A 23,520-nucleotide genomic window follows, 5' to 3' on the forward strand; every position below is an offset into this window, starting at 1 on the left:
GAAGTGGGATGCGGCCCATCAGTTAATTGTTCCTTCAGTTTTAACGCCTTTGGGGGCAACTGGAAGGGCTCAGCCTTGGAACATTTTAATGTAAAAAATTGGGTTGTCAGGTGTTCGGTATTCACCCGGACAGTCCAATATTTGCAGGCTCCGTACGGTTTATAAAAACAAAAAACAAAAAACACACACCAGGAAATACTGGACAGGTGAAATGTCCAGTATTTCCTGTTTCACTCGGACGGAAGCCGAGCAGGGACAATTCTCCCCTGCTGCGTCTGGCGGGGGCAGGGGAGTGAGGAGTGCAGCAGAGTCATAGCAAAGGGGGGGCAGTAGGGAGCACCTGCCGGGCACCACTCCAGAGGGTGGGAGTGGAATGCACGCTGCTCTGGCCCACGTGACCAGCAGAAACCCGGGAGCTGGCCATGTGATGCCTCCCTCTACACAATGTGAGCCGAGGCAGCCAGGCCGGGTGGCAGGAGCAGCGACTTTAAAAGTAAGATTAACTTACCCAGCTGTCCCGTTCCTCCGGTGCCTGGCTCTGTGGGGGGGGAAGGGAGAGGAAGGATTTGATTGGGGCGGGGTGCTCCTGGAGCTGGGGATGCCTGGCTCAGGGGGAGGGGTGAGTGCATTGGGATGGGTGGGAGGTGCTAGGGGAGGTCTGGGTCTGAGACAGGGGTGCATGCATTGGGATGGGAGAGCGCTAGGAGAGCCTGGCTCTGGGGAAGGGGTGGGTGCATTGGGGATTAGTGTGTAGCCTGAAACTGGAGGAAGTGGTGCAATTTTTGCTTAACAACTTTTGTCTCCCCCCCCCCCCCCGTTTTTTTTCCCTCGACAGAATTTTTTCCTGGTGTTCTTTTTTGGGGGGAGGGGAGTTCGGTATTTTTGGTTAAACCATCTGGCAACTCTAGTGAAAAAGGGAAAATCAACTCATTACTGGACCATCTCTAATCTGCCCATGGGGAGTCCCTGCCTGACCTGTCCTTTGGGCTTGGCTCCTATGTAGTCTCCTAGTAGAGCATTACTATCTCCCGGGGCTAACTGCTCCTCACCAGGGGCTACTTCACTTAACAGACTTTGCCAGCAAAGCTCCATTTGGCCAAGAGTCAGAGCTCCATCCTTCTTCTTGGCCAGTCAGCCCTGGACTGGGCCAGTTTCTCTCCTCCTTCAGGTATGGGAGCAGGGCTAGTTGGCCCTTCTCTGCTGGCATGGGGCCTCTCTGGCTCATCACAACCTTCCCCCATGCCATGCAGTGTTTGCAGTTCAACCCTGCGTGGTGGTAACCAGCAAATCAAAGCACTTAGAGACCAAAAGAAAATGTTTGTCTGAGCTATATCAGATAAACAAAAGCCAACAGTGATATTTCAGGCCCCGATCCAGGAATTGACAGGATTCAGGCAGACTGTGCTAGCAACTTCAGGAGTGAAACCTAGCTTGATAAAATATTTACTTTTAATAATTCCAGGCCCTGTAAGCAACAAATGCATGGAAATAAAGTAGACGGGATTGGATGCAGATAATCTTTTTAACGTTTACCTACAAATCATCATCATCTTTCTGAATTTCAATCAAACTCAAATAATTTCATACATTGCAGAACACCAATTTAATTCATAGGGCACCTTAGTTATTCTGGGAAAACCACCCAATATATACCATGCCAAGCTCTATGGGGTTAAATTCTTCTGGTGTAAATCCAGAGTAGAATGCTTCTAAGATGGAGTCTTATTATGGCTCTAGTAGGTCAGTGTGTAAACTGTGTATAATGATCTTGCTGAAGCTGCAAAATTTTGTGCATAGCAGGGTGGCTCAGAAGCCAATACCCAGCCCGACCCAGTGCCAAGTAATCTGGAATAAATCACTTGCTTCTACATTGTTTTTCCCCCAATAAACGTCCCCTCGCTAGTATCATGGAGACCCTTACACTCATTGTTCTCTGTGGAGAAACAGACTGTGCTTAACTTTTTAATTAGAAAATATTTACAAGAAAAATTATTTCACTGACTGACTAAATTCCCAAATACCAGTGAATTGGGAAAAATTCATTTGCCTCAGCTTTTGCAGACAGATTCCCCCAGCACGACTTACTGCTAAGGAGGTGCCCAACTTTTATCATAGAACGTGAGCAAGGGTGGAGTTTCGGGAGAGCAGAGGGGCAGCAGTTGTGCATACGGGGATGCTTGCTTTTCATCCTGGTCCCCTGATGACAAGGGAGTGAGAGGAAAGTACAGGCTGAAACTCTCTTAACTGGGATTCTCTTGCACAGCAACATTCACGGTCTGGCACGGAAGTTGCAGGACCAGAGTGTCCTGGTGAGGACCAGTGGCAAGGATCCCTGCGGGGCTGGCAGGGCAGTGGGCTGCCCACAGTGAGCCCACCGTCAGCGCAGGGCAGCCGGTCTGCCTAATGGGGTTAGGAGACATGTGTGGCTGCCTGGCAGGGCTGGGAGCTGTGGTAGCTCGGTGGGGCAGGGATCTGCGGTGCACAGCTGCCCGGCAGGTCCCGGAGCTCCAGCGCGGTACGTGCAGCTTCCTGGCAAGGCGCGTGCAGTAGCCCGGAGCCAGGGGAGCAATGGCTGCCCAGTGGGGTCAGTAGGGCAGAGGGGCCAGCAGGAGGTGAGGAGACAGCTGGGAGGCTAGCAGGCCGGGTGAGGGGCCTGGCAGCAGGTTTTCCAGAAATGACCTCCTCTGGTCCGGAAAAATTCCTCATCCGGGACCTGTCAGGTCCTCAGGGTGCCAGACCAGGGAGATCCAACCTGCATTTGGATTCTGTGAACTACTCCTCTTCCCCCTCCCTTCAGCAGCCAAGAATGAGAGGCACAGAGGGAACCTACGTACTTCCCCCTCCCTCCCTTATCAGGGGAACGGGAAGAAAAGCAAGCCCCGTCTCAGTATATACGGCTGCTAGCCCCTCCACTGTCCCACATGCCATCCTTGAAAGTGTGCCTGGGTGGAGTTTCAGACAAGCCCCATTTCCCTCCCTTCAAGGGGTTATCAGTCAACATCCTCGTTCAATGCACACGCTTCTATGATTCCCACTCAAAACCAAGCTGACACAACAGTTTTGCCCAAGAGTCTCTATGTTTTCAGATTCAAAAATGAACCTGAAAGAAAAATGAAACCTGAAGGGACAAAACTGCACATTAAGTCCAAGTTTAAACACAAAATATTGTTCAGACCCACATGAACCAACAGTGTTGAGTTTTACAGTCTTAACATTTTACTTGTGTTTCATCATCAATTCCAAGCTTTAAATGGTATATATAGACCTGGAGATTAACTAGAGCAAAAGATGGTTTATTAGTGAACTGCAGAGATTACTAGAATAACTCCCTCCCAGTCCTCAGGCCTTGGCAGGAAGGGAATGGTATTTGAGGAAATGGACACTGACATTATATTGCTCACCAAGGAAAGGAAATGTAAGAGTGTACAGAGGTGGTCCCTCACACCCACCTGTGTCTGTCTTTCTGATTTACGGAGCCAGTGTTTTGTCCGTGTCCTCCTCTTAATTCAGGGGTGTTCGCTGGTGCCGCTCCTAGGCACTATCGCTTTCCCAGTCTGGAAATGCGGGGTAGAGGGCCTGGGCCCGCCCTCTCTCATGGGCCCTAGCCCAGGGCCCTTAGGACAGGCTCTCTGTGCCCTGTCCGGCTGGTGGGGTCTTAGCCCAAAACTCACTGGCCCGCCGGCCTTATCTCCAGGCCCTGCCCTGGGCTACTTCCTACCACGCTAATCCCTTCCAGCTCGCTCACCTTTCGACCTCTCTCCACTCCTGTCCCCCCTTGTTTCCTGTTCCGCTCCGACCGTTTAGCTTCCCCACCTCCCCCTGCGCTGCCTGACGTCACCCATCGACTCCGGGTATGTGCTGAGCGTCCTCCCGCCCTGCATGTACTCCAGCGTTTGGCCCACGTCCTTGGCCGGCCCCACTTCCACCCATCAGCTGGGCTGCGGCTGACGAGCAGCGGGCGCAAACCGCTCGCGGTTCTCGGCCACTTCCCAGGAGCGTGAGTGCTACCGCAGGGTCAGTGCGGGGTGGATTGGCTCCCGCTGGGCGGAGGAGATCTGCTCCGTCACAAAGAGGCTATAAGGGAAGGACTTTCAAAAGTTGTGGAAGGTTTTAAATATCTTTCAGTGACTTTCAGAAAGTCAATGGAAGGTGGTTGGCGCCTAATTCCCTTAAGTTTATTTGAAAACCCCACTGATGATAGCATTTAACTGGTGCCAGTGAGGCTAACTTCTCACCTCAAGAGCACTGGGAGAAAAACAGATTTGGAGATTTCATTGGAGGGGATAACAATGGATGTGTCGGAAAGTTTTCTTAAGAGGAGGGATTAGCACATATTCAATAACCATTCCTGCCAACAATGCATGCACCATAAAGGTTCTGGTCATGCAAGAGGGATGTTTATTACTCACCAAACAGCTCCGGAGAGAGAACAAAGCTATACATTTTTCTGGCCGAATCACAGCCGTGTGGGGCTATCGCTAATGACATGCAGTCTCAACTGTCTGAGACGCAAGAGATGGGAAAAGCGAGATGGACAGTTTTCAAATTTAAAACATCAAAACATTAAAATATGAATAAAGTGTACACATTTTTTGAGCATGGAGACTGACCAAAGAACTCTTTAAAAAAAGAGAACTATGTTTTTACAGAATATTTGCTGGGTTTTAAATTACCACAGTTTCCTTAGGGCAGCAAGTTAAGCATTTTTAAAGCTTTTTTTTTTTTTAAAGTAGTTGTCTATAATCAAGAGGGGGAGGGGAGAAAAAAGAGCAGCATCTGGTACCAATTTTCCTTCCATGCACACCTCTATGAAAAAAGGTTATTCTTGTGAAATGATACAGAAGGAGAAAAAAAATTGCCTTAACTTTGTTGAGCCAAGAGTAAAATCCACGGTACTTACAGCAGGTCCTGAAAAACAAAAACAAACCCCAAACACTTATTAACCAAAGAAAGAAAAGTATCATTCAATACAACACAGTAGGTGGCAGGGAAGGCCAGGAAGTCAGAGCAATATTTCTAGTTTGCATCAAGTTGGACGGCTTTCCACGAGTAGCTAAAACACTGCATCTACAGCCCAGTTTTGGAGCGGGCATTACACAGTTGTACATGCGAACACGCTCACGCTAGGATAGAACTGAATCTTCATCTCTAGCGCGGGAGCCTTGCGCAAGGCACAGAGCTAGCAAGAGCTGTAGAGCTAAAATCTGTTCTCCACTTTGCTGTCTGGTAGTAGGAGGCCAGGTCGATATTACAGGCTTCTGTAGGCAGAGCTATGTCACTCATGGGATGAGTGGTGGGGGACCCCTGACCAACACAGCTGTGCCGGCAAAAGCCCCTAGTGTAGATGCAGTTATGAAGGCAAAGCCGCATTTCTGATGGGCTAGCTCATTTCACTGGAAGGGGGGGTGGAGGAAGGTTAGGGTGTCACTAAGATAAACTGTATCCCCATGAGGAGTGTGTTGTTGCTACAGTACATCAGTATACCCACCCCAGCCTAGTGCTCCTAGTGTAGACCTGGCCTGGGGAAGGGAGCTACGGAATCATAGCAACTTACCAGCACAAATTCCACCCCTACTGAATGTCTGTGTAGCATATTTCTCCTTCTCATCTCCATGTTTCACTAAACAGTCGCCTGACTCCCAGTCCTATGCTGAACCTAACCACTAGGTAATGCTGCCACCGCTAACTTACAGTGCCCTGTGAGGGGAATATGCTGCACCAATCACAGGGCCTGAAACAAAGGTAACTGAAATCAAAAGTAAGACTCCTCTTGAGTGGGTTTTATCTCAGGCCCACAGAACTTAGGTTTCAAGTGCTGATACTGGGAAGGGGGAACATGCTGCATAAGCATCTCTACCATGCAGCTGCCCACCCCACCCCAATTTCTGCAGCGCCCCCTCAATCCCAACCCCTGCGGCAGAGGTGAACATTTGAGCTGTGGACCAATCACATCCATCTTCCACTCTTGTTTGGAAAGCTTTTTACACTGTGTGTTTTGGGGCCTCTTCATGCTCCATTTCCTCCATGATCAAAACCAGAAATGGAGTCAATGAAAAATAAATGTGGGAGAAATTAAAATAGAAAAAAAAGAAGCTTACTGGAAACTCAATTTTAAATGAGAAGCATATTTCTGTTTATGAGTCTTTTCAAGCTCACAATTCTTTAAAACATCTAAGTGTTTAAAAATGAAGTAACAGAAACCAAATCATCATGCAGAATTAGGATCCAAACCAACTATTTATTATGGCTCTGGGTACATACTACCTGGAACTGACCTGTTAGCATCAATAGACCAGTTCAATTAATTCAGCACAAGACCTGGTAGCCTGTGGGCTTGACCATGGAGAATTCACTGGGGGCTGTGAATGCTGCAGGTGATAGATAAGAAGGACACACACCTAAAGCTGAATTTGTTACTAGAGCAACGCAATCTCTTTCAGAATCGGGACCACTATCTTCACCTTAGGATATGTATGTGGTTGTTACTGCACTTTCACAGATTTTTCTTCTTATGACCAGATCCTAAGCTGTTGTACATTGGCATGGCTCCATTGAACTCAGTGGACCTAAGCCAATTTGCCAGCAGAGAATCTGGCTCTTAACGCAAACTTGATTTATTAACTAATTTCTACCAGTTCACCCACATAAGGCCTCTTTTCATCTTAATGAGCACCAAACTAAGTGACGTGTGGTCAGGACATTTTAACATGGGATTGCGATGACATATCTAATTGCTTTAGACTGTTGACTTTTTCAGACACTGTCGTTCAAACATATGTAAACTAGGATATCTGATCAGTCACGTGCTCTTATAAAAGGCCTCTGCTTTGGTTATGAGGTTCAATCAAACCATATGGATTGCTGTGGATTTTTTAAACATGCAGTTCACCAAGAGCAGCAGTACCTTGCTGTCCTAACTGCTATCAGAGTTACGTCGGCCTTTTACTGATAAAGAGCAGAATTTGGCTAGAAACTTTCATTACAGCTAAAAGTTATAGGAGTCCTTTAAGGGTTCTATGAATGAACCAAATTTGATTAAGCAAAAATACCGACGAAGAAAAACATAATTCTGACTTGCTCACTGTTTTTCACAGACCAGTCATGAGACACTTGTCTGCTACAAAAAAAAGTCATTTTTTAAATCAAGGCAATAAGCAAAGAAGTTAGCGATGTGCTCCATTCCTCAGAGGCAAGCACACTGCATGATGCGCTCTCCCTTTCGGAGAAATTTGCCAAAATTATGAATAATAAAGTTGAGTAGTGAGAATTACTTTCAGTGTTCTACAGACAGAATAAAACCGCTTGGAAATTATTATTATTATTATAACAAGTAAAAATTGGAAACAGCCTTTGTAAATTTGGGACTCCATAACAAATTACTTTGGAGGCATAGTTTAGAAAGGAAAATGGGAAGACAAAATAACCTACAGAACAAAGTCTGAGCTGTTTCTGACAGATTCCCCATTAACAAACATAGCTATGGCAGAATGCCATTCTTATCTATAACCTGCAGCATTTATTACTGCTAGTTTTAAACAAGTCCTATAATGATGGTTTTACATTTAATAACAGAACTCTAACAGCATATAAAAGTATTTGAAAATGCTCACAGGCGCACAAAGGTGGTTATGTTGGGTGAAGATGAAGTCAGATTAGTTAGTTGACAATCCAGTTTTAGTTATTTATTGTAACAACTATGGTAGTGGCTAAAGGCCTACCTGAATGGGGCATATGGTGCTGGGCACTGTGCGAAGATATGGTAAGGGAGAACCCCAGGCTCAAAGAATTTACAATCTTTTGATTTCATTATTTTTGCAGGAGGGGGACTTTGGAATGAGTCCCCAAAATTGTAAAAACTGGGCCAGAGCCAGCCATTTTCAGACCCACCTATCTATCAAAGCCTTTCAACCCTGCTAGAAGAAAAAGGAACACGACTATAAAGTTTGGACAAAGGAAAATAAAGAACAAAGACGAGATTTTGCAAAAATTCGGGGAGAGTCTGATTCTCCACCATAAAAATCAAGGGGGGTTTTGCTATAGACCTCAAAGGGCCTAAGATCAAGGCCTGAGATGCCAGATCTGCATTTGATTGTCCCAAGAGTTACATATACCATAGGTCTTAAAATGAAAAGCCCAGAAATATCAACACTCTTAACAGACCAAATGCCAGGCTCTATTTTGGCACTACTTCACTTGCCTTCATCTTCTTGTGTGCTGTGGAATCTCCAGGGTGGCTATTTTAAAATCTGGTTTAGATAATTATTTTCAATTGTGTTTACTTCTTTGAACTCTTGCATTTTTCTCTTGGGCCTTACTTGTATGAGTGGGTGTTTCCCTCTGATTTCTGGGGGGTGATTAGGAACACGCCCAAGCAACTGCTCAGTTAGTGGACAAACCACAGCTAGGATGCAGGATTAGTTTCTCCTTTCAATTACAATATTCACATCCAACACTGACAGATCAAGGAAATTTCAGAGTAGAGACAATACGTCCAAAGCATGCATCCCCGCACATTTTGTTAATCAAAAATCTATGTGAGAGGTGGGAAGAATGTTTATTGTTCTAATACCTGCAGGCCCACTAAGAATCAGGACTCCACTGTGCTGCGAGCTGTACAAACACATAGTAAAAGACAGCCCTTCAGGACAGGGTCTGCCAACTTTAGGTTTCAATCCCGTACATGGTTTTTGCACATGCTTAACTCTACTCTGTCTTTTGGGAAATCCAACTGACATCCTGCTCTGGAAAGAGAACATTAATAGGCATCAAAGCAGAAATCTGCTCATTTGCATGAATCAGCATAATTTAAGCAGGATGCAGCAAGTGGGGTGACACAAGCAGTGAGAGAGAAGGAGTAATGAAAGATAAGGGTAACAGCAAGAACTGATGATTAACCAGATATAGCTCTGTAGACACAGTGTTATTTTGGAATAACTGACGTTATTCTGAAATAACATAGTCCGCGTCTACACTACAAGCAATTATTTTGACATAATGTCAAAATAATGTCAAGCCGGAGGACTTCTTACTCTGACTCTTGTAACCCTCATTTTACAAGGAGTAAGGGAAGTCAGAGGAAGAGTGTTCTTTGTCGGACTTCTTGCTGTATAGACAGCAATAAGCTCTTTCGAATTAAGCTACGCAATTGACGTAGCTGAAGTTGTGTAGCTTATTTAGGCTTTAGCTCTGCTGTGTAAATGTGCCCTCAGTTTTTTAGCACCCAATAATCTTGGAGGTCAACAAATATAAGTATTAGCCATCCCTATGCAGTGCTTTAGTAGCAACATACATGAAAAATATCCTTCAACAGATTAACATGTTACTCAGCCAACATTTCAAAACAAACTTTTAGTTTGCAAAATATTGAATCCACATCTGTACTAGAGCTGGGTAAGAAATGCTTTTAACTGTCTCAAATACTTTAACATTTGAGATTTTGAATAGGGATGTGAAACTGTAACCGTATACATGGGTTAACTGATGCGCCTGGGCTTATTGATTAACCTCCACAGTTAAGCTTATGCCCAAATAAATCTGCTAGTCTTTAAGGTGCCACAGGACTCCTCATTGTCTTTGAAATCATTATATTTAAGAGACACCCAATTTTTTAACCCCATGTCATTCTGCCAGCTCTCCTGGGAATGGATTATATTGGCATATTTAGCATTCAGCATGGAACACTGCAACAGTGAAACTCATAAACCAGAAAACTACAGTTTGATGCAGAACTTGTGGATAATGTTATAAAGTTGCAAGAGCACTCTAGAAATTCTTTCATGGACCATGGCCCTGTTGCGGTATGCACTGCACAAATACATAATGAAGTGAAGGTCCCTGTCCCAAAAATGTCACAATCTAAGAAATGTTTTACTTAGTATAGTATTTACTTATACTAAATATTTATTTCTATCACAACTTTACAGACTGGAGACAATTCAGGCTCCCTGAATCAATAAGAGTCAGTTAAATCCTACCTAACGACACTTGATATGGTGAGCAGAAATAATGTCTTTCTGTCTCTGTCCTGGATACTAGTGTTTTTGGACGAGAAGAGGCATAGAAAAGAACCACCAGATAGAATGCCTTTAGCTAACATAGTAATAGAAATGTAGCCGTGTTAGTCTGGTGTAGCTGAAGCAAAATACAGGAGTATGTAGCACTTTAAAGACTAACAAGATGGTTTATTAGATGATGAGCTTTCGTGGGCCAGACCCACTTCCTCAGATCAAGTAGTGGAAGAAAATAGTCACAACCATATATACCAAAGGATACAATTTTAAAAAATGAACACATATGAAAAGCACTTTTCATGTGTGTTCATTTTTTAATTTTTTTTTAAATTGTATCCTTTGGTTTATATGGTTGTGACTATTTTCTTCCACTACTTGATCTGAGGAAGTGGGTCTGGCCCACGAAAGCTCATCATCTAATAAACCATCTTGTTAGTCTTTAAAGTGCTACATACTCCTGTATTTTGCTTTAGCTAAGATACAAAGTCTTGTGTTGAAATACCACATTTGTCCATGATAATTTAGAGACGGGCACTACGGCTGTGTCTAGATTACAGTCTCTGTTGACATCACTTATGTCACTCAGGAGTGTCAATAAACCAATCCCCTGAGCGATGTGACTTACACTGTCAGAGGTGTTCCTGTGCACCACAGCAAAAGCTCTCCCACCAATCTAGCTTCTGCCCTTTGCAGAGGCTGACACAGAGCGCCTTTGCCAGGCACGCTGAAATGGCTCACCTATATAGGTACAGCTGTGCCACTGTCGTACTAATGGGGCTTGAATCAATTAGGCCTCATCTCCACTGGGAAAACATGCAGGCTGTGTCTAGACTGGCAGGATTTTGAGTAAAAGCGGCCGCTTTTGCACAAAAACTTGCCAGCTGTCTATATTGGCCGCTTGAATTTGTGCAAGAGCACCGACGTTCTAATGTAAGAATTCAGTGCTTCTTGCGCAAATACTTTGACGCTCCCGCTCAGGGATAAGCCCTCTTGCACAAGAATACTTGCACAAGAGGGCCAGTGTAGACAGGCACCTTAATTTTTTGCGCAAGAAAGCCCGATGGCTAAAATGGCCATCGGAGCTTTCTTGCACAAAAGCGCATCTATACTGGGCACATGTGCTTTTGTGCAAAAGCACTTTTTGCGCAAAAGCATCCGTGCCAACCTAGACGCTCTTTTGCGGAAATACTTTTAACAGAAAAACTTTTCCGTTAAAAGTATTTCCGCAAAATCATGCCAGTCTAGACGCAGCCGTAATGTTTGAGACCATATTAACATGCCGTGCATAATGCTTTGCCCTTCGTGTGGGCAAAGATGGTTATATTTTAAAATCTATGAACTGGCTATAGATGGTAACTGTGAGCAAGTGAACCCATTTTAAAATATCACTTTTCCCTGTCTCTACCAGGGTGTCGAATTGTTTCAGTTAAAACACATCAGCACATTTTCTAACAGGATACCCTTTCCCAGAATAGAAATTGCTTTCATGGCAACACCTTGGATAGTTTTTAGTATTCTATCTGGGATTACGTCTACACTGCGGGGTTTTTTGCAGAAGAGGATATGCAAATGGTGCACTCATTTGCATATCTTGCACACTCATTTGCATATCTTCTGCTGATCCTTTTTGTGGAAGAAGTTTTTGCCATTAAAAAGCCCTGTGTAGACGGGGCCATTTGTCTGAAAAAAAAAAACCCTTTTGAGCAAGATCCTGTAAACCACATTTTTTGAGGAATAAAGGAACAGATGCTTCAAGTAGCCCAGAAAGCACAAGGACAGCCATGGATCTGCAGTACACGCTACAGAAGTTCACTGTTGTCATTGTGTCGAAAACAGCTTTGTCTGTTGCAAAGATAAGCGAGACCCCCTAAGCCAGTTGATGCACTCAGTGTTCATGCAGTGGATTTCTGTGGACACACACAATGTTCCTGCTAACTTTTTTCCATCCATGTGCAGAATAAAGTTTGTTTATTCACCAAGGCATGTGCAGATGTGCACCACCAGGAGAAACACATGCTACCAGCTGTGGAAGCTCTGCTAATCATCTGGGTGGCATCTGAATCTCTCCTGGGTGGCTGCCCAAGCACTCATTTTTCAAGAAACATTGGACACACCTGAAAAGTGAGGATAGGATGGTGCATCCCAAGTGAGATTGATTAGTTGTTTAAAATACATCTGAATAATCTGGCAATTTTGGGAAATAGGCTATGCCAGATTATGGAATATTCTGAACCATGAAGGTTAAACAACGTCTATTACTAAAGCTTTTGTATGTGCAAACCATTGTAGAATACTGTATGGCTGTGTCTAGACTGCATCCCTTTTCCGTAAAAGGGATGCAAATTAGACACATCGCAATTGCAAATGAAGCGGGGATTTAAATCCCCCCCACTTCATTTGCATAAACATGGCTGCCGCTTTTTTCTGGCTCGGGGCTTTGCCAGAAAAAAGTGCCAGTCTAGACGGGGATCTTTCGGAAAATAAAGCCTTTTCCGAAAGATCCCTTATTCCTCTTAAAAAAAAGGAATAAGGGATCTTTCGGAAAAGGCTTTATTTCCTGAAAGATCCCCGTCTAGACTGGCGCTTTTTTTCGGCAAAGCTCCGAGCCGGAAAAAAGTGGCAGCCATGTTTATGCAAATGAAGCGGGGGGATTTAAATCCCCGCTTCATTTGCAATTGCGATGTGTCTAATTTGCATCCCTTTTACGGAAAAGGGATGCAGTCTAGACACAGCCTCTATGTATTAAGGATTGACCAGGATGGGTAGGAATGGTGTCCACAGCCTCTGTTTGTCTGGAAATGAGTGACAGGAGTGGGATCGTGTGAGGATTACCTGTTGTGTTCCCTCCCTCTGGGGCATCTGGCATTGGCCACTGTCAGCAGACAGGATACTGGGCTAGATGGACCTTTGGTCTGACCCAGTATGGCCATTCTTACGTTAAATTTCGATTAATTGGCTAATTGAATAGTGGATACAATTTGCATTGACTATTTGATTAGTCGATAAGGATGTTTTCAAAGCAGCAGCGCCACATGGAGCCCGGGGTCAGTCCCCAGCTGACTCTGGGCTCCATGCAGCACTGCTGCTTTGAAACACCATGGGCAGCCCGGGCCATCTAGGGACTCTCAACACAAAGCAGCAGACCCCAGGATGCACATGGTGTTTCAATGCGGTGGCTCCATACGGCACTGCTGCTTTGAAGCACCCTTTCTTCTCCCTCTCTTGCTGCCTCTTTCTTATAGAGGCAGCAAGGCAGGGGGGAAGCATCTAGCCGACTAGTGTATCGACTATCAGATAAGTATTTGCTTATCGGATTGTTGACGAGTCATTCACATCCCTAGCATGTCATAACATGTCATAAGACAAATCCTTAATGCACTGTATTTAAACTGTTATTGATGCTGCGGCTGCAGGGTGTGGGAGGGAGATAAGGAGCGTGGGTGTGCATGTGCAAAGATGGGGTCTGTAAGGGCCATGTGAGGGTCCGAACCACAGGTGTTCCTAGATCACAGACACATGGATGAAGGCGGTTCAAATGGATCTTGGTCTCATAGCTACAATATTAAGATGCATGTTTTTTTTTTTTTAAGCAGCCTCTTCCAGGAAGCTGCGTCTAAATGCCTATTATGAAGGTGATTCCTTCGTGTGCATCTTTGAAACAGATGTGCAATTCACGGCACTAGCTGCTCCTCTGTCAGAGGCATGGAAACAATTAAATTAGAGCCAGAAGACTGCAGGAGTAAATAAAATGGGTCAGATAGAGTCAATGACTCAATAAATCTGTGGACTGTTTAACCGTACTGACACTGACAAAACCGCTTTGCAAATCTATGCATTGTTCCTGTTTAAACAGGAAGGTCAATGAAGACCGTTAAAAGAAATTGGGGCTGTAGTCAAGGGCATAAAGGGGATTCATTTGTGGGACTCATGAATCCCCCCTCCCCGCAAATTCACATTTATTTTTATAACCCATGCCTTCTGGGTGTGATATTGTTGTGTCTAGTGTCTCTGAGACCACTTACAGAGAGAGAATGAATCTGCTTTACACCCTTTGCTAACAGCCAGCTGGCTTTTAGCTCATGCAGTAAAGGCTCATGCACTGAAGTCCCAGGTTTGAGTCTACCCATTGGTGTTACACTTTGCATATTTGCACAGACCTTTTCATAGTGAAGAAAAAAGGGGAACATGTTCGCCTTTTTTCTCCACTCAAACTCATCTGAAGACATGGGGTTTGCAAGTCTCTAAGGTGCCATAGGACAGCCTGTTGTTTTTAAAGTTATTATAGACTACCATGGCTAACTCTCTGAGACTTTTTAGACCTTTCCATGACACTCAGAGCATGTACTAAAATGCCTTCATTTACTTTTGAAGTGTACAATCCTGGCCTCTAGCACACTGTTGTCCTGACCAGGCTAAACGATAAGACCAGGCATGTGCTGTGGAACTCAGGAGAGTTTCAAAACTTTCTTTCAACTAAAGGCTATCTCAGCACTGAACATTTCCAGCACGTACCCACCGAAAGCCTAACATTGGTAACAACACTGGCAGGCAGGCATGATGGAGATGGGGCCGCTTGGAAGGCCAAATCACTTCCAAAAGTGAGCAGCTGCAACAAAACCATCTCTCTTTATAATCTCAGAAAGCAGCTGCAGCAAGACTAGGAGCCAGGAATTCCTCTCCATTCCTTCCCTTCATGGGGTAGAAACAATTTATCTTTTTGTCCCCAATCAGTAAGAGCAGAGGAGGAGGGGAAGGTGATAATCCCTTTGGAATGTGGTATTTAACACCTATCTGGCTAGGTAATAATTGTGGAATTCCAAGCAGATTAGCAGACTGAACCCATTTATATTAAGGGCATGAGCACTTTTACCCAATGTTGGTTTAGCACTAGTGTAATTTCACTATGAGCGGCAATAGTGTCAGAGGGGCAGCCGTGTTAGTCTGTAACTTTAAAAACAATGAGTAGTCCTGTGGCACCTTAGAGACGAACAAAATTTCCTATATGTTGATAGCTGCCTGGTTAATTTTTATACTGTCCACAGCTAAACAGAAAAGAAATGGAATTCAGTTGGGTTTTAAATTAAGAGGGTGTGGCTGGAAGAACTAGGCTGATCTCGCCAACATCACTGTGAACATTGATTTTAAAACAAATCTATCGACTGCCTCATATGTATTAGAAAGCTTTAACATTCCTAATTTAACCACTGCCAGAGAAAGGCCTCCCCCAGGGCAAACTTGAATCAGTGCTGAGCATTCTGGCACTGAGACAGTTTTCGTCTGGAGGCTGTGAAGTTGTAACCACTAGTCTCTAGGGAGGGATGTTATCATGCTAGGCAAACACATTTTTATTCCCATTTATCAGCTGTGGTGAAAGAACAAGGACCTGGTTTATGTGTGGTAAGATTCTGAAACAAATATATAAATATATATTCAAGCTATCCAGGAAAACAAACGTTTGGCAGCCACAGCAAAACCAATATGCAGAGGGAAGTCTGCTCTTTGCCTTTCTTTGTATCTGTAATACAGCATGACAAGTCTCAGGGGCTTCATTACATAGGCTGTGTTTAACCACTCTGTGTATCTAATGTATTGTATTGTGTGCTTTTGTTCCATCACAGAGTAACGCATCAGTTTAACCCTCTACCACAAGTATGCACCCTGTGAGCCTCCCTGCCAAAAACAACTACAGCTTTTCCTTGATTTTCCTCCCCATCTACAGAAAATTCAAAGAGACATACTTGAGTCTCATTAATTCTTTATAATTCCTCTGCTGGTTGTCATCTGATCCCAGGGCTATTTCCTGTGCCTTAAGAGGAAGGATATTCTTGTGGTTAACACATTGAACTGGAATTCAGGAGACCTCAGTTCAACCCCCTGCTCTGCAATAGACTCCCCATATCACCTTAGGCAAATCACTTAGGCTACGTCTACACTGCATCCCTCTTGTGCAAAAGCCTATGCAAATGAAGTGCGGATTAGCATAGTGCAGCACTTCATTTGCATAATTAATTAGGGGCCGTTTTGGCACAAGAGGGTGGTTTGACGCAAAAGGGAGCTATGTAGACGGCTCCTTTTTGCGCAAAAGCCTCTTGCGCAAAAAATGCCCCGTAATTAATTATACAAATGAAGCGTGGCAATATGCTAATCTGCGCTTCTTTTGCACAGGCTTTTGAGCAAGTGGGATGCAGTGCAGATGTAGCCTTAGTCTCTCAGCGCCTCTATTTCCTATCTGTAAATTAAATAGAAGCTTTTTGGGACAGAGTTAGTCTTTTACCATGTCTGTACAGTGCCCAGCACAAGGAGGCCCTGATCTCACTTTGGGACCCTAGATGTTATTTTAATACTATTGCTACAATTGCAATAATTGTATTTTCAGACTTCATGTAAAATATTAAAATGTGGATTGAGAGCAAATTCTCGCAAATCATCATCCCAAGCCGCTTTAAAACATTTGACAACTAAATAGATAGAAAATGGCGTAAAAGAAAATTCAATAAACTGATGTATTTGAACACTACTCTGTTTGAATGTTGCAGTTCGCACTTGCTTGAATCCTGTAGTCAGTCAAAGACTTTATAGAGCAGAGTGCAACATTAAGGAATCCAAATCACATGACAAAATACTCAGCCTCGACAGTTGGGCTTACTCGAGCAGAACAGGATGCACTGTAGCAGGTTGTGTCACTGTCCCATAATGTCCAATATCCTTTTGCTGGCTACAGCAATCTCTGATATTTACCATGCCCAATATGCGATGGCCTCTAGTGAGGAAGTGAGGGAAATTATTTCTTAACCTCTATGTCCTGTAATGTATGATTTCCGTAGCTCCATCACCTCATAATTGAGAATACTGATGGTCTTAAAATTATTCATCCCTGACTGAAAATTCAGCTAGAGTATTTGATTACACGTTCTCCTGAAGCATTGAGTTCCACAGGCTGACACCATGCTGTACAAAAGCTTATGCCCTAAAGCACTAATACATTTGTTAAATTTTTAATGTACACCAGACTCCTTGTTGTTTCCTTTTATGCATACAACTTTTACAAACCACTGATTCCATTATGAAACAAAAGACAGGACTATGCAGCACTTTAAAGACTAAGAAAATGGTTTATGAGGTGATATTTCGTGGGCTAGAGCCACTCCCATGAAAGCTCATCACTAATAAACCATCTTGTTAGTCTTTAAAGTGCTGCATAGTCCTGTCTTTTGTTTCAGCTAGACCAGACTAACACGGCTGCTTCTCTATCACTGATTCCATTATGTGTGTTTTAGAACTTCATAGCTTAGTATTTACATCAGTTTGGGATACGAACAGCATGGTCTTACAGCCACAGATGTTGCACCTGCTGAGAATATTTTTGGCTTGCCCTTGAAATGCAGCTATTTCCAAGGCACAGCAAACATTTCTAGTTAAAAATAAATTAATAAACAAACAGAAGCACCATTGCTAATTAAAAATAAATATTTGCACTACCACATTTGCTTAGACCAAATTAAAAGGGCACCGTTAAGGTTGGGGGCCCCAAAATTTCATGCGCCATTTTAAAATTTGTTTAAATGTTCACAAACTCCATGTTGCTCTTCACCTTCCTGCACTAACCATGCTCCATTCTACTTCTGTAGTACCTTGTAGCTTCAAAGCATAGAGCAAAGAATACCCTTTTGAAGCTGATATAGAAGTAGCCTTAGCCCCATTTCACAAGAGTGGCAGAAAAGGAATCTTCACAAATCAGATCAGTGTATTCTTAACTCAAGTTTGCTAAAATATGGTCACTAACACAAGAGGAAATCTTAGCAAAAGATGAAGTTTGTAGTTTTTACATGAGTTAGCTAGCTCAGGTAAAGACTATGGGTGAAACTCAAGGATTTGTGCCCTCAAAACCAACACAAGAAGTTAGGCTCAGAATTCACCCATTCCTGACTCCAAGTCTGGGCGTGTTTTAATAGACTACACAGGGTGTGTTATGTATAAGTAATCCTAACAGAACAGGCCAGTGCACAGTTCCTGAGACGTGGTGTATGTGCCTTTTATATTTCTGTCTGTATTAATACCTGCTATAACTGTTCTAATGCCTACCTCCCTTCACCAGGTCCTGACTTTCTTGGCATACATGGCAAAAGGAAGAAATAGCAGTCTGATAAATTATACACAGACACACCTGTGCACTGAATGTGGCAGTGCCCCTTTAAGTCACTGTGGCTAGGTAAGAATAGAGCTGGAGGGTTTTCACATCAACAGATAACCTCTTGGGCATGGGAGATGGGACATCTCCTGGGATATGATAAATGTGGCTAGTATCTCTCTCAAACAGTTCAAGTACTTTTAAGCACTAGTCCAGTGATCACCTGCGGGCACCACACTCCTCAGGAGGAAATATGAGTCTTACCAGGTTCTCCTCTTCGTCCAGGCTTTCCCCGCCTTCCTGGAGGGCCTGTGGAAATGAAGTAAAAGAGCGATTTATTACATGGAAATCACTGTCAGAGGAAATGAACCTCACAGGCAACTGGGCCATGAGACAATATGCAACAAGCCATTCCTTTTAAATCCCAAGCTTCCTCACATCTGCCCCCACCCTCTATGCATCATCTGAAATACATTAGGTGTGAAAGACACATTGTAGTATGGCCAGTATCACACAAATCTGCTTTGGAGAAAATGTCTCTGTTTACTGCTCCAACGCTGCAGCCCATGAAGGGAATGCTCTCCCCTTTCACATTCCATTTTGAGGGGAATTCTCCCTGCGTATTTTGCATGAAGATGGTATCATGAGCTTTTGTGGGTACAACCCACTTCTTCAGATGACTGAAGCCCAGATCCAAGAATAAATAAGGGAAGGCGGGAGGGGAAGGAGAGGGAGGGAAGGAAAAGGAGGGGGAAATAAAAAAGGTGCAAATTGTTTTTATCGGCCTCTTGTAACTTGAACAATTCAATTCCCTATTTTTTTCCTATTTTTTCTTTTCTTTAAGGTGCTGCGAGACTATTTGTTGTTTTTTAAATGTTTCCAGTTACAGACTAACTCAGCTATCCTTCTGAAGCTTTTGTATATTTTGCAATTGCCCGGTTGGAAGAAAGCAGCCATTTTTCCGAGCTGACACTTCCTATGATCGGTGAGACATGTGAATTGCATGATGAGGTCAAATCCCCTTAGGTAGAGTTCTCCCATCCGCACCTATGTGCACATTCCTGTCATGATGTGAATGGGTATTTGGTTACCCAGTAAGTATTAGGAATGTAATAGTGTAGTCGATTAACCAATTAACTGATAAGCAAAAGGTTATCGGTTAATGCTATAGGCTACACGCATTTCCCTCCTCTCTCCCCTTGCCACTACATTTTTTAGCAGGCTGGCTTTTGGCAGGTCCGGGACCTACCCCTGGTGTGGCTCTGCATTTAAGATGGGCAGATAGGCAGCCTGGCTCAATTTTGGCTTGTGCCAGGTCTGAGAGCTCAGACCTCCCCCAGACTGGGGCTACTGCCACTCTGCGCTGCTGCCTCTTTATCAGAGGTAGCAGTGCAGGGCAACAGGCAGCTGGTTCATGATGGGAGCTGGTTTTTAAATTGGCTCCCCTCGTGGACCAGCTCCTGCCTGCCACCCTGCGCTGCTGCCTCTGATACAGAGCGCACTGGCTGCCGCCCCTGCCCCAACAATCGATAAGAATTCATAAGGTTAATCGACTATTCAATTAACCGATATTTTAACATCCCTAAAAAGTATCACCCTTACCAGATGATGCTTACGACAATGGTTAACTGGTGCCTGGGAGCAGCCTGCCATGAATGGAGGGCTGCCCCAGTGCTGGAGCTGGGAGCAGGCAGCAGCCCCAACTTCGACGTGGGGCCAGGAGCCAGCAGCAGCCTCAGCCCCAGCGCAGGGCTGGAGGTGGAAGCCCTATGAGCTGCGGGCTGCTCTAGCCAGGCTGGAGCAGTTTCCCACCTGGGATCCCGCTTAGCTGGCTAACCATTTAAACGTTCTATTAATCTAACATTTAACAAGTTAACTGATTGATTGGGATTTTATATCCCTAGTTGGTATTAGCTTTAAATCACTTCGCTATGGTCCCATAGTTTTCACTCTAACATACTCTGCGTGGAATTTTGATGAACTTATAGCGAAATCCCACACCCTTTTGGAAAGCGGGTAAGTGCAGAACATTAGACTTCTTTCTGTACCCTGGAAGAATCTGTGCTTGACATTGATCTAAAAGAAACTTTCCTGAGGAAACAGAAAACATTGCCCAGGTTGTAAGAAACATTTCCTGGCACCTAGTGAAGTGAGCCTAGGCGGGGTTTTGGCTTCATTTGGAAGCCATGGATGGATTCTCGGTTCTGCATGGTTTCAATCCAGAGCTGACCGACAATTGTGTTTTGTTTTGAGTCTGGCTGAATCCAAAACCAAGAAGGTTCACACAAAATGTTGTGACCCAAAACTGCTCAGTTTTGCAGAGCAGCGGTCTCAAAATCTGTTGTATAACTTGGATTGCCAATGGCTATCAGCTGAGCAAGCATCACAGACCCTTTCCACCCTGACTTCTCCCATGAACCATGAACTTTTCTCCAAGGAACAAGAAGGTAAATTGGGCTTGATAATGAAACAGCTTGCTAACACTGCAGTTCAGTTTCCTTATGCGGATTAGCAGACAGTAGGCTTCAGCTGCAAATTTCTCCTTCCTTTCTAATCTAAGTAAAGCCAGATGAAACAATCCACTTTCCTTGGGATGCTGAACCAATGGATTGGTTCTGGCTATATCCTCTGAGATGACTCACTTTGAGTTAAAGGACTGACTGATAAAGACAACTTGAAGAATGGCTAGAGACCCTGGGATGAGAGGAGGGAAGGGGGAATAAAAGGACTTAACCAAAAGCTAAAAAACAAACAGAATGAGAATGTAAGGTCATAAATCATACCCGAGGGAGGAACTGGGATAGTGATGTAAAATCTATTTCCAGAGTAGAATACAAACTATGTAAGTGCATCTGCAAAAGGAACGGGGCCCAAGGCAAATTCACTAATTATACAATTATGACTATTTATTAAGTGCTCAGCACTTTATAGCACGTACCCTGGAGGTGCCCCCACGCTAAGGCTGCCCAGTTGCCTCTCACTGCTTCCCACTCCTATCCACATACAAACCCTCTCACTCCACTTAAGTGGTGCTTTCAAACCAGACTAGCTGGCCTGACTCAGGGTTTGGGTAAGATCCTGGATGCTGCTGTCACTTGGGCTGGTAACCCAGTCGCTCCGTAGAGGGGATGCAGGCTAAATCAGGTGAGTGCCTTCCCACAATTCCCTCCAGGTGACCTGTCTCAATCTCTCCTGCTGAAGCGTTTCCAGTTCAGATAAATAAATAGTAGAAGGACCAAGGAACTTGCAGCGGGACCGTTTACAACCTAGGGCAGTGTTTCTTAAACTGTGTTCCGTGGCACACCGGTATGCCGTGGAAAACAACAGAATTCAAAATGGCTGCCCCCCCTTTTTTTTTGCTCAATAACTTTCCCCCAACCTTTTCTTTCTTTTTTTTTCTTAACAAAAAATCCTTAGTGTTCCTCATTTTAAAAAAATTATTATTTTGTGTTCCTCAGTTTTAAAAAGTTAAAGAAACACTGTCCTAGGAAAATGCCTCCATCAGAGAGCTACAGAGTACAAGGGGGTACCTCACCGCCACTTTCTCCTCTCTGGGGTTTTGGGAATCTGGCCACTTGCTTTTATGTTAATAATAAAAAAAAAAGGGTTAGCTAACATTTGAGTTTTGAAATGAGTAGTCCTGTGGCACCTTAGAGGCTAACATATAGGGTATGTCTAGACTGCATCCCTCTGCAGACAGAGGGATGCAGATTAGGCAGGTCAACATTGCAAATAAGGCAGGGATTTAAATATCCTGCGCCTAATTTGCATAAAAATGGCCATCGCGTTTTGCCAACTCAGCACTTTGTCGGCAAAAAGCAGCGGTCTAGGGGGGATCTGTCGAGAAAGAAAGCCTTTTTTGACAGATCTTGTAAACCTCCTTGCAGGAGGCATAAGGGATCTGTCAAAAAAGGCTTTCTTTCTCGACAGATTCCCCCTCTAGACCGCTGCTCTTTGCCGACAAAGTGCTGAGTTGGCAAAATGCGACGGCCATTTTTATGCAAATTAGGCACGGGATATTTAACTCCCTGCCTTATTTGCAATGTCGACCTGCCTAATCTGCATCCTTCTGCCAACACAGGAATGGAGTGTAGACATACCAATATATATGTAGTAGTATAAATTAGCTTTTGTGGGCAAAACCCTCTTCTTCGGATGGTTTGAACAAAATGTTTTTAATTTTTAACATTTTCTATTTAAAAAAATCAAAAATCTGAAATTTTTCCTTTTCAGCATAGCCTGAATGCGACCCAATTTGGTTTTTAATGTTTCAGAAATTCTAGCGAATTGAAAGATCAGCTGTTTCCCCAATCCTACTTGCAGATCAACAAATAATATGCAGGTCAGCTTTAGGACTATGATTTTTGAGTGCGGAAGACAGACAAAATTAGTGCCTCTCCATCTAAGCGTGCCCTGTTCATTTTGAACCATACATCAGCAAAAATTAGACTAATGACTGGGGATCTCAGAGCCGAAAGTTTCTCCCACCACTGAAACAACCGTTCATTTAAAGTGGAGGTTTGTCAGAATCTGACTGCAGTATGACACAGACTTACTCAAGTAGTGAGTGATATACCCTGTTCACCTTACTTTCGTAGAATTCCAATTTACCTTATTTTTCACAAGGGTAAGGTGGGTAGTTTACCCATAAACTATCAGTGACAAGGGCCAATTACCTAATCACAAGAGCAGGCATGTGCATAGGAGAAAAAGGTCAAGGAACCAGATTTGATTACAAGGGGGAAAGAGTCAGCCAAATGTGGCACAATGGGACCTGCTTTTCTGGTATGGAGAGAGAATTATGGCAGTTCATTGAGCAGGTCTGGCACCACACTGCCCCATTTGCAAGTCCCTTGGGCAGATTAGCTTAACTAGCCATGATTTACTGCACGTCTGGAAAATGCAGGCGTTTAAACTTTGCCAGTATTTTATAGTTCGTTATGAGTTTAACATAGTGTTGATTTCCATGTTTCTTTTACTAGCCCTACATTAGACAGCATTAACGACCACTACACAATGTAACAAACTAGTCGGCTCTACACCGCAGTGTGAACTCCCTACCTTATTACTGAATGGCAACTATTTCATTGTGCATATCAACTACTCCTCGTAATGCTTCCAGACAGCAATATTTTCAATGCACATTTCTTCCAGTTTCGAAAACTGCAGTTTTACGGGAAAGCTATTAATGGGTCACTGTTCTCAGTTCTCACATCTCAGGTGCTGGAATAAGACTGTTTAGTTTGAATGTGACAAGGTGTTTAGAAACAGACTCTGCTTTATGCTTTGTATTTATTCTCTTCTCCAAAAATATCTTGCATGAAAATGTAAATAAAGAATTCCTAGCGCTGATCGGGGATGGCTGATGAGGTTAGGGGGGAG

General features: G+C 43.9%; 1 protein-coding gene across 1 annotated transcript in view; it reads right to left on the reverse strand.

The window, feature by feature from the left end:
• The window catches only part of COL23A1 (collagen type XXIII alpha 1 chain), a 395,641-nt gene that overhangs the window by 99,151 nt on the left and 272,970 nt on the right, over positions 1-23,520 (reverse strand). Inside the window, exons 3-4 of the mRNA XM_075900481.1 lie at positions 18,403-18,447; positions 13,504-13,511 (exon numbers count right to left, since the gene is read on the reverse strand). Of these exons, the coding sequence (XP_075756596.1) occupies positions 13,504-13,511; positions 18,403-18,447 (53 nt within the window). The remainder of the gene's footprint in view (positions 1-13,503; positions 13,512-18,402; positions 18,448-23,520) is intronic.

This window comes from Pelodiscus sinensis, chromosome 17, assembly GCF_049634645.1.
Source record: "Pelodiscus sinensis isolate JC-2024 chromosome 17, ASM4963464v1, whole genome shotgun sequence".
NCBI lineage: Eukaryota > Metazoa > Chordata > Testudines > Trionychidae > Pelodiscus > Pelodiscus sinensis.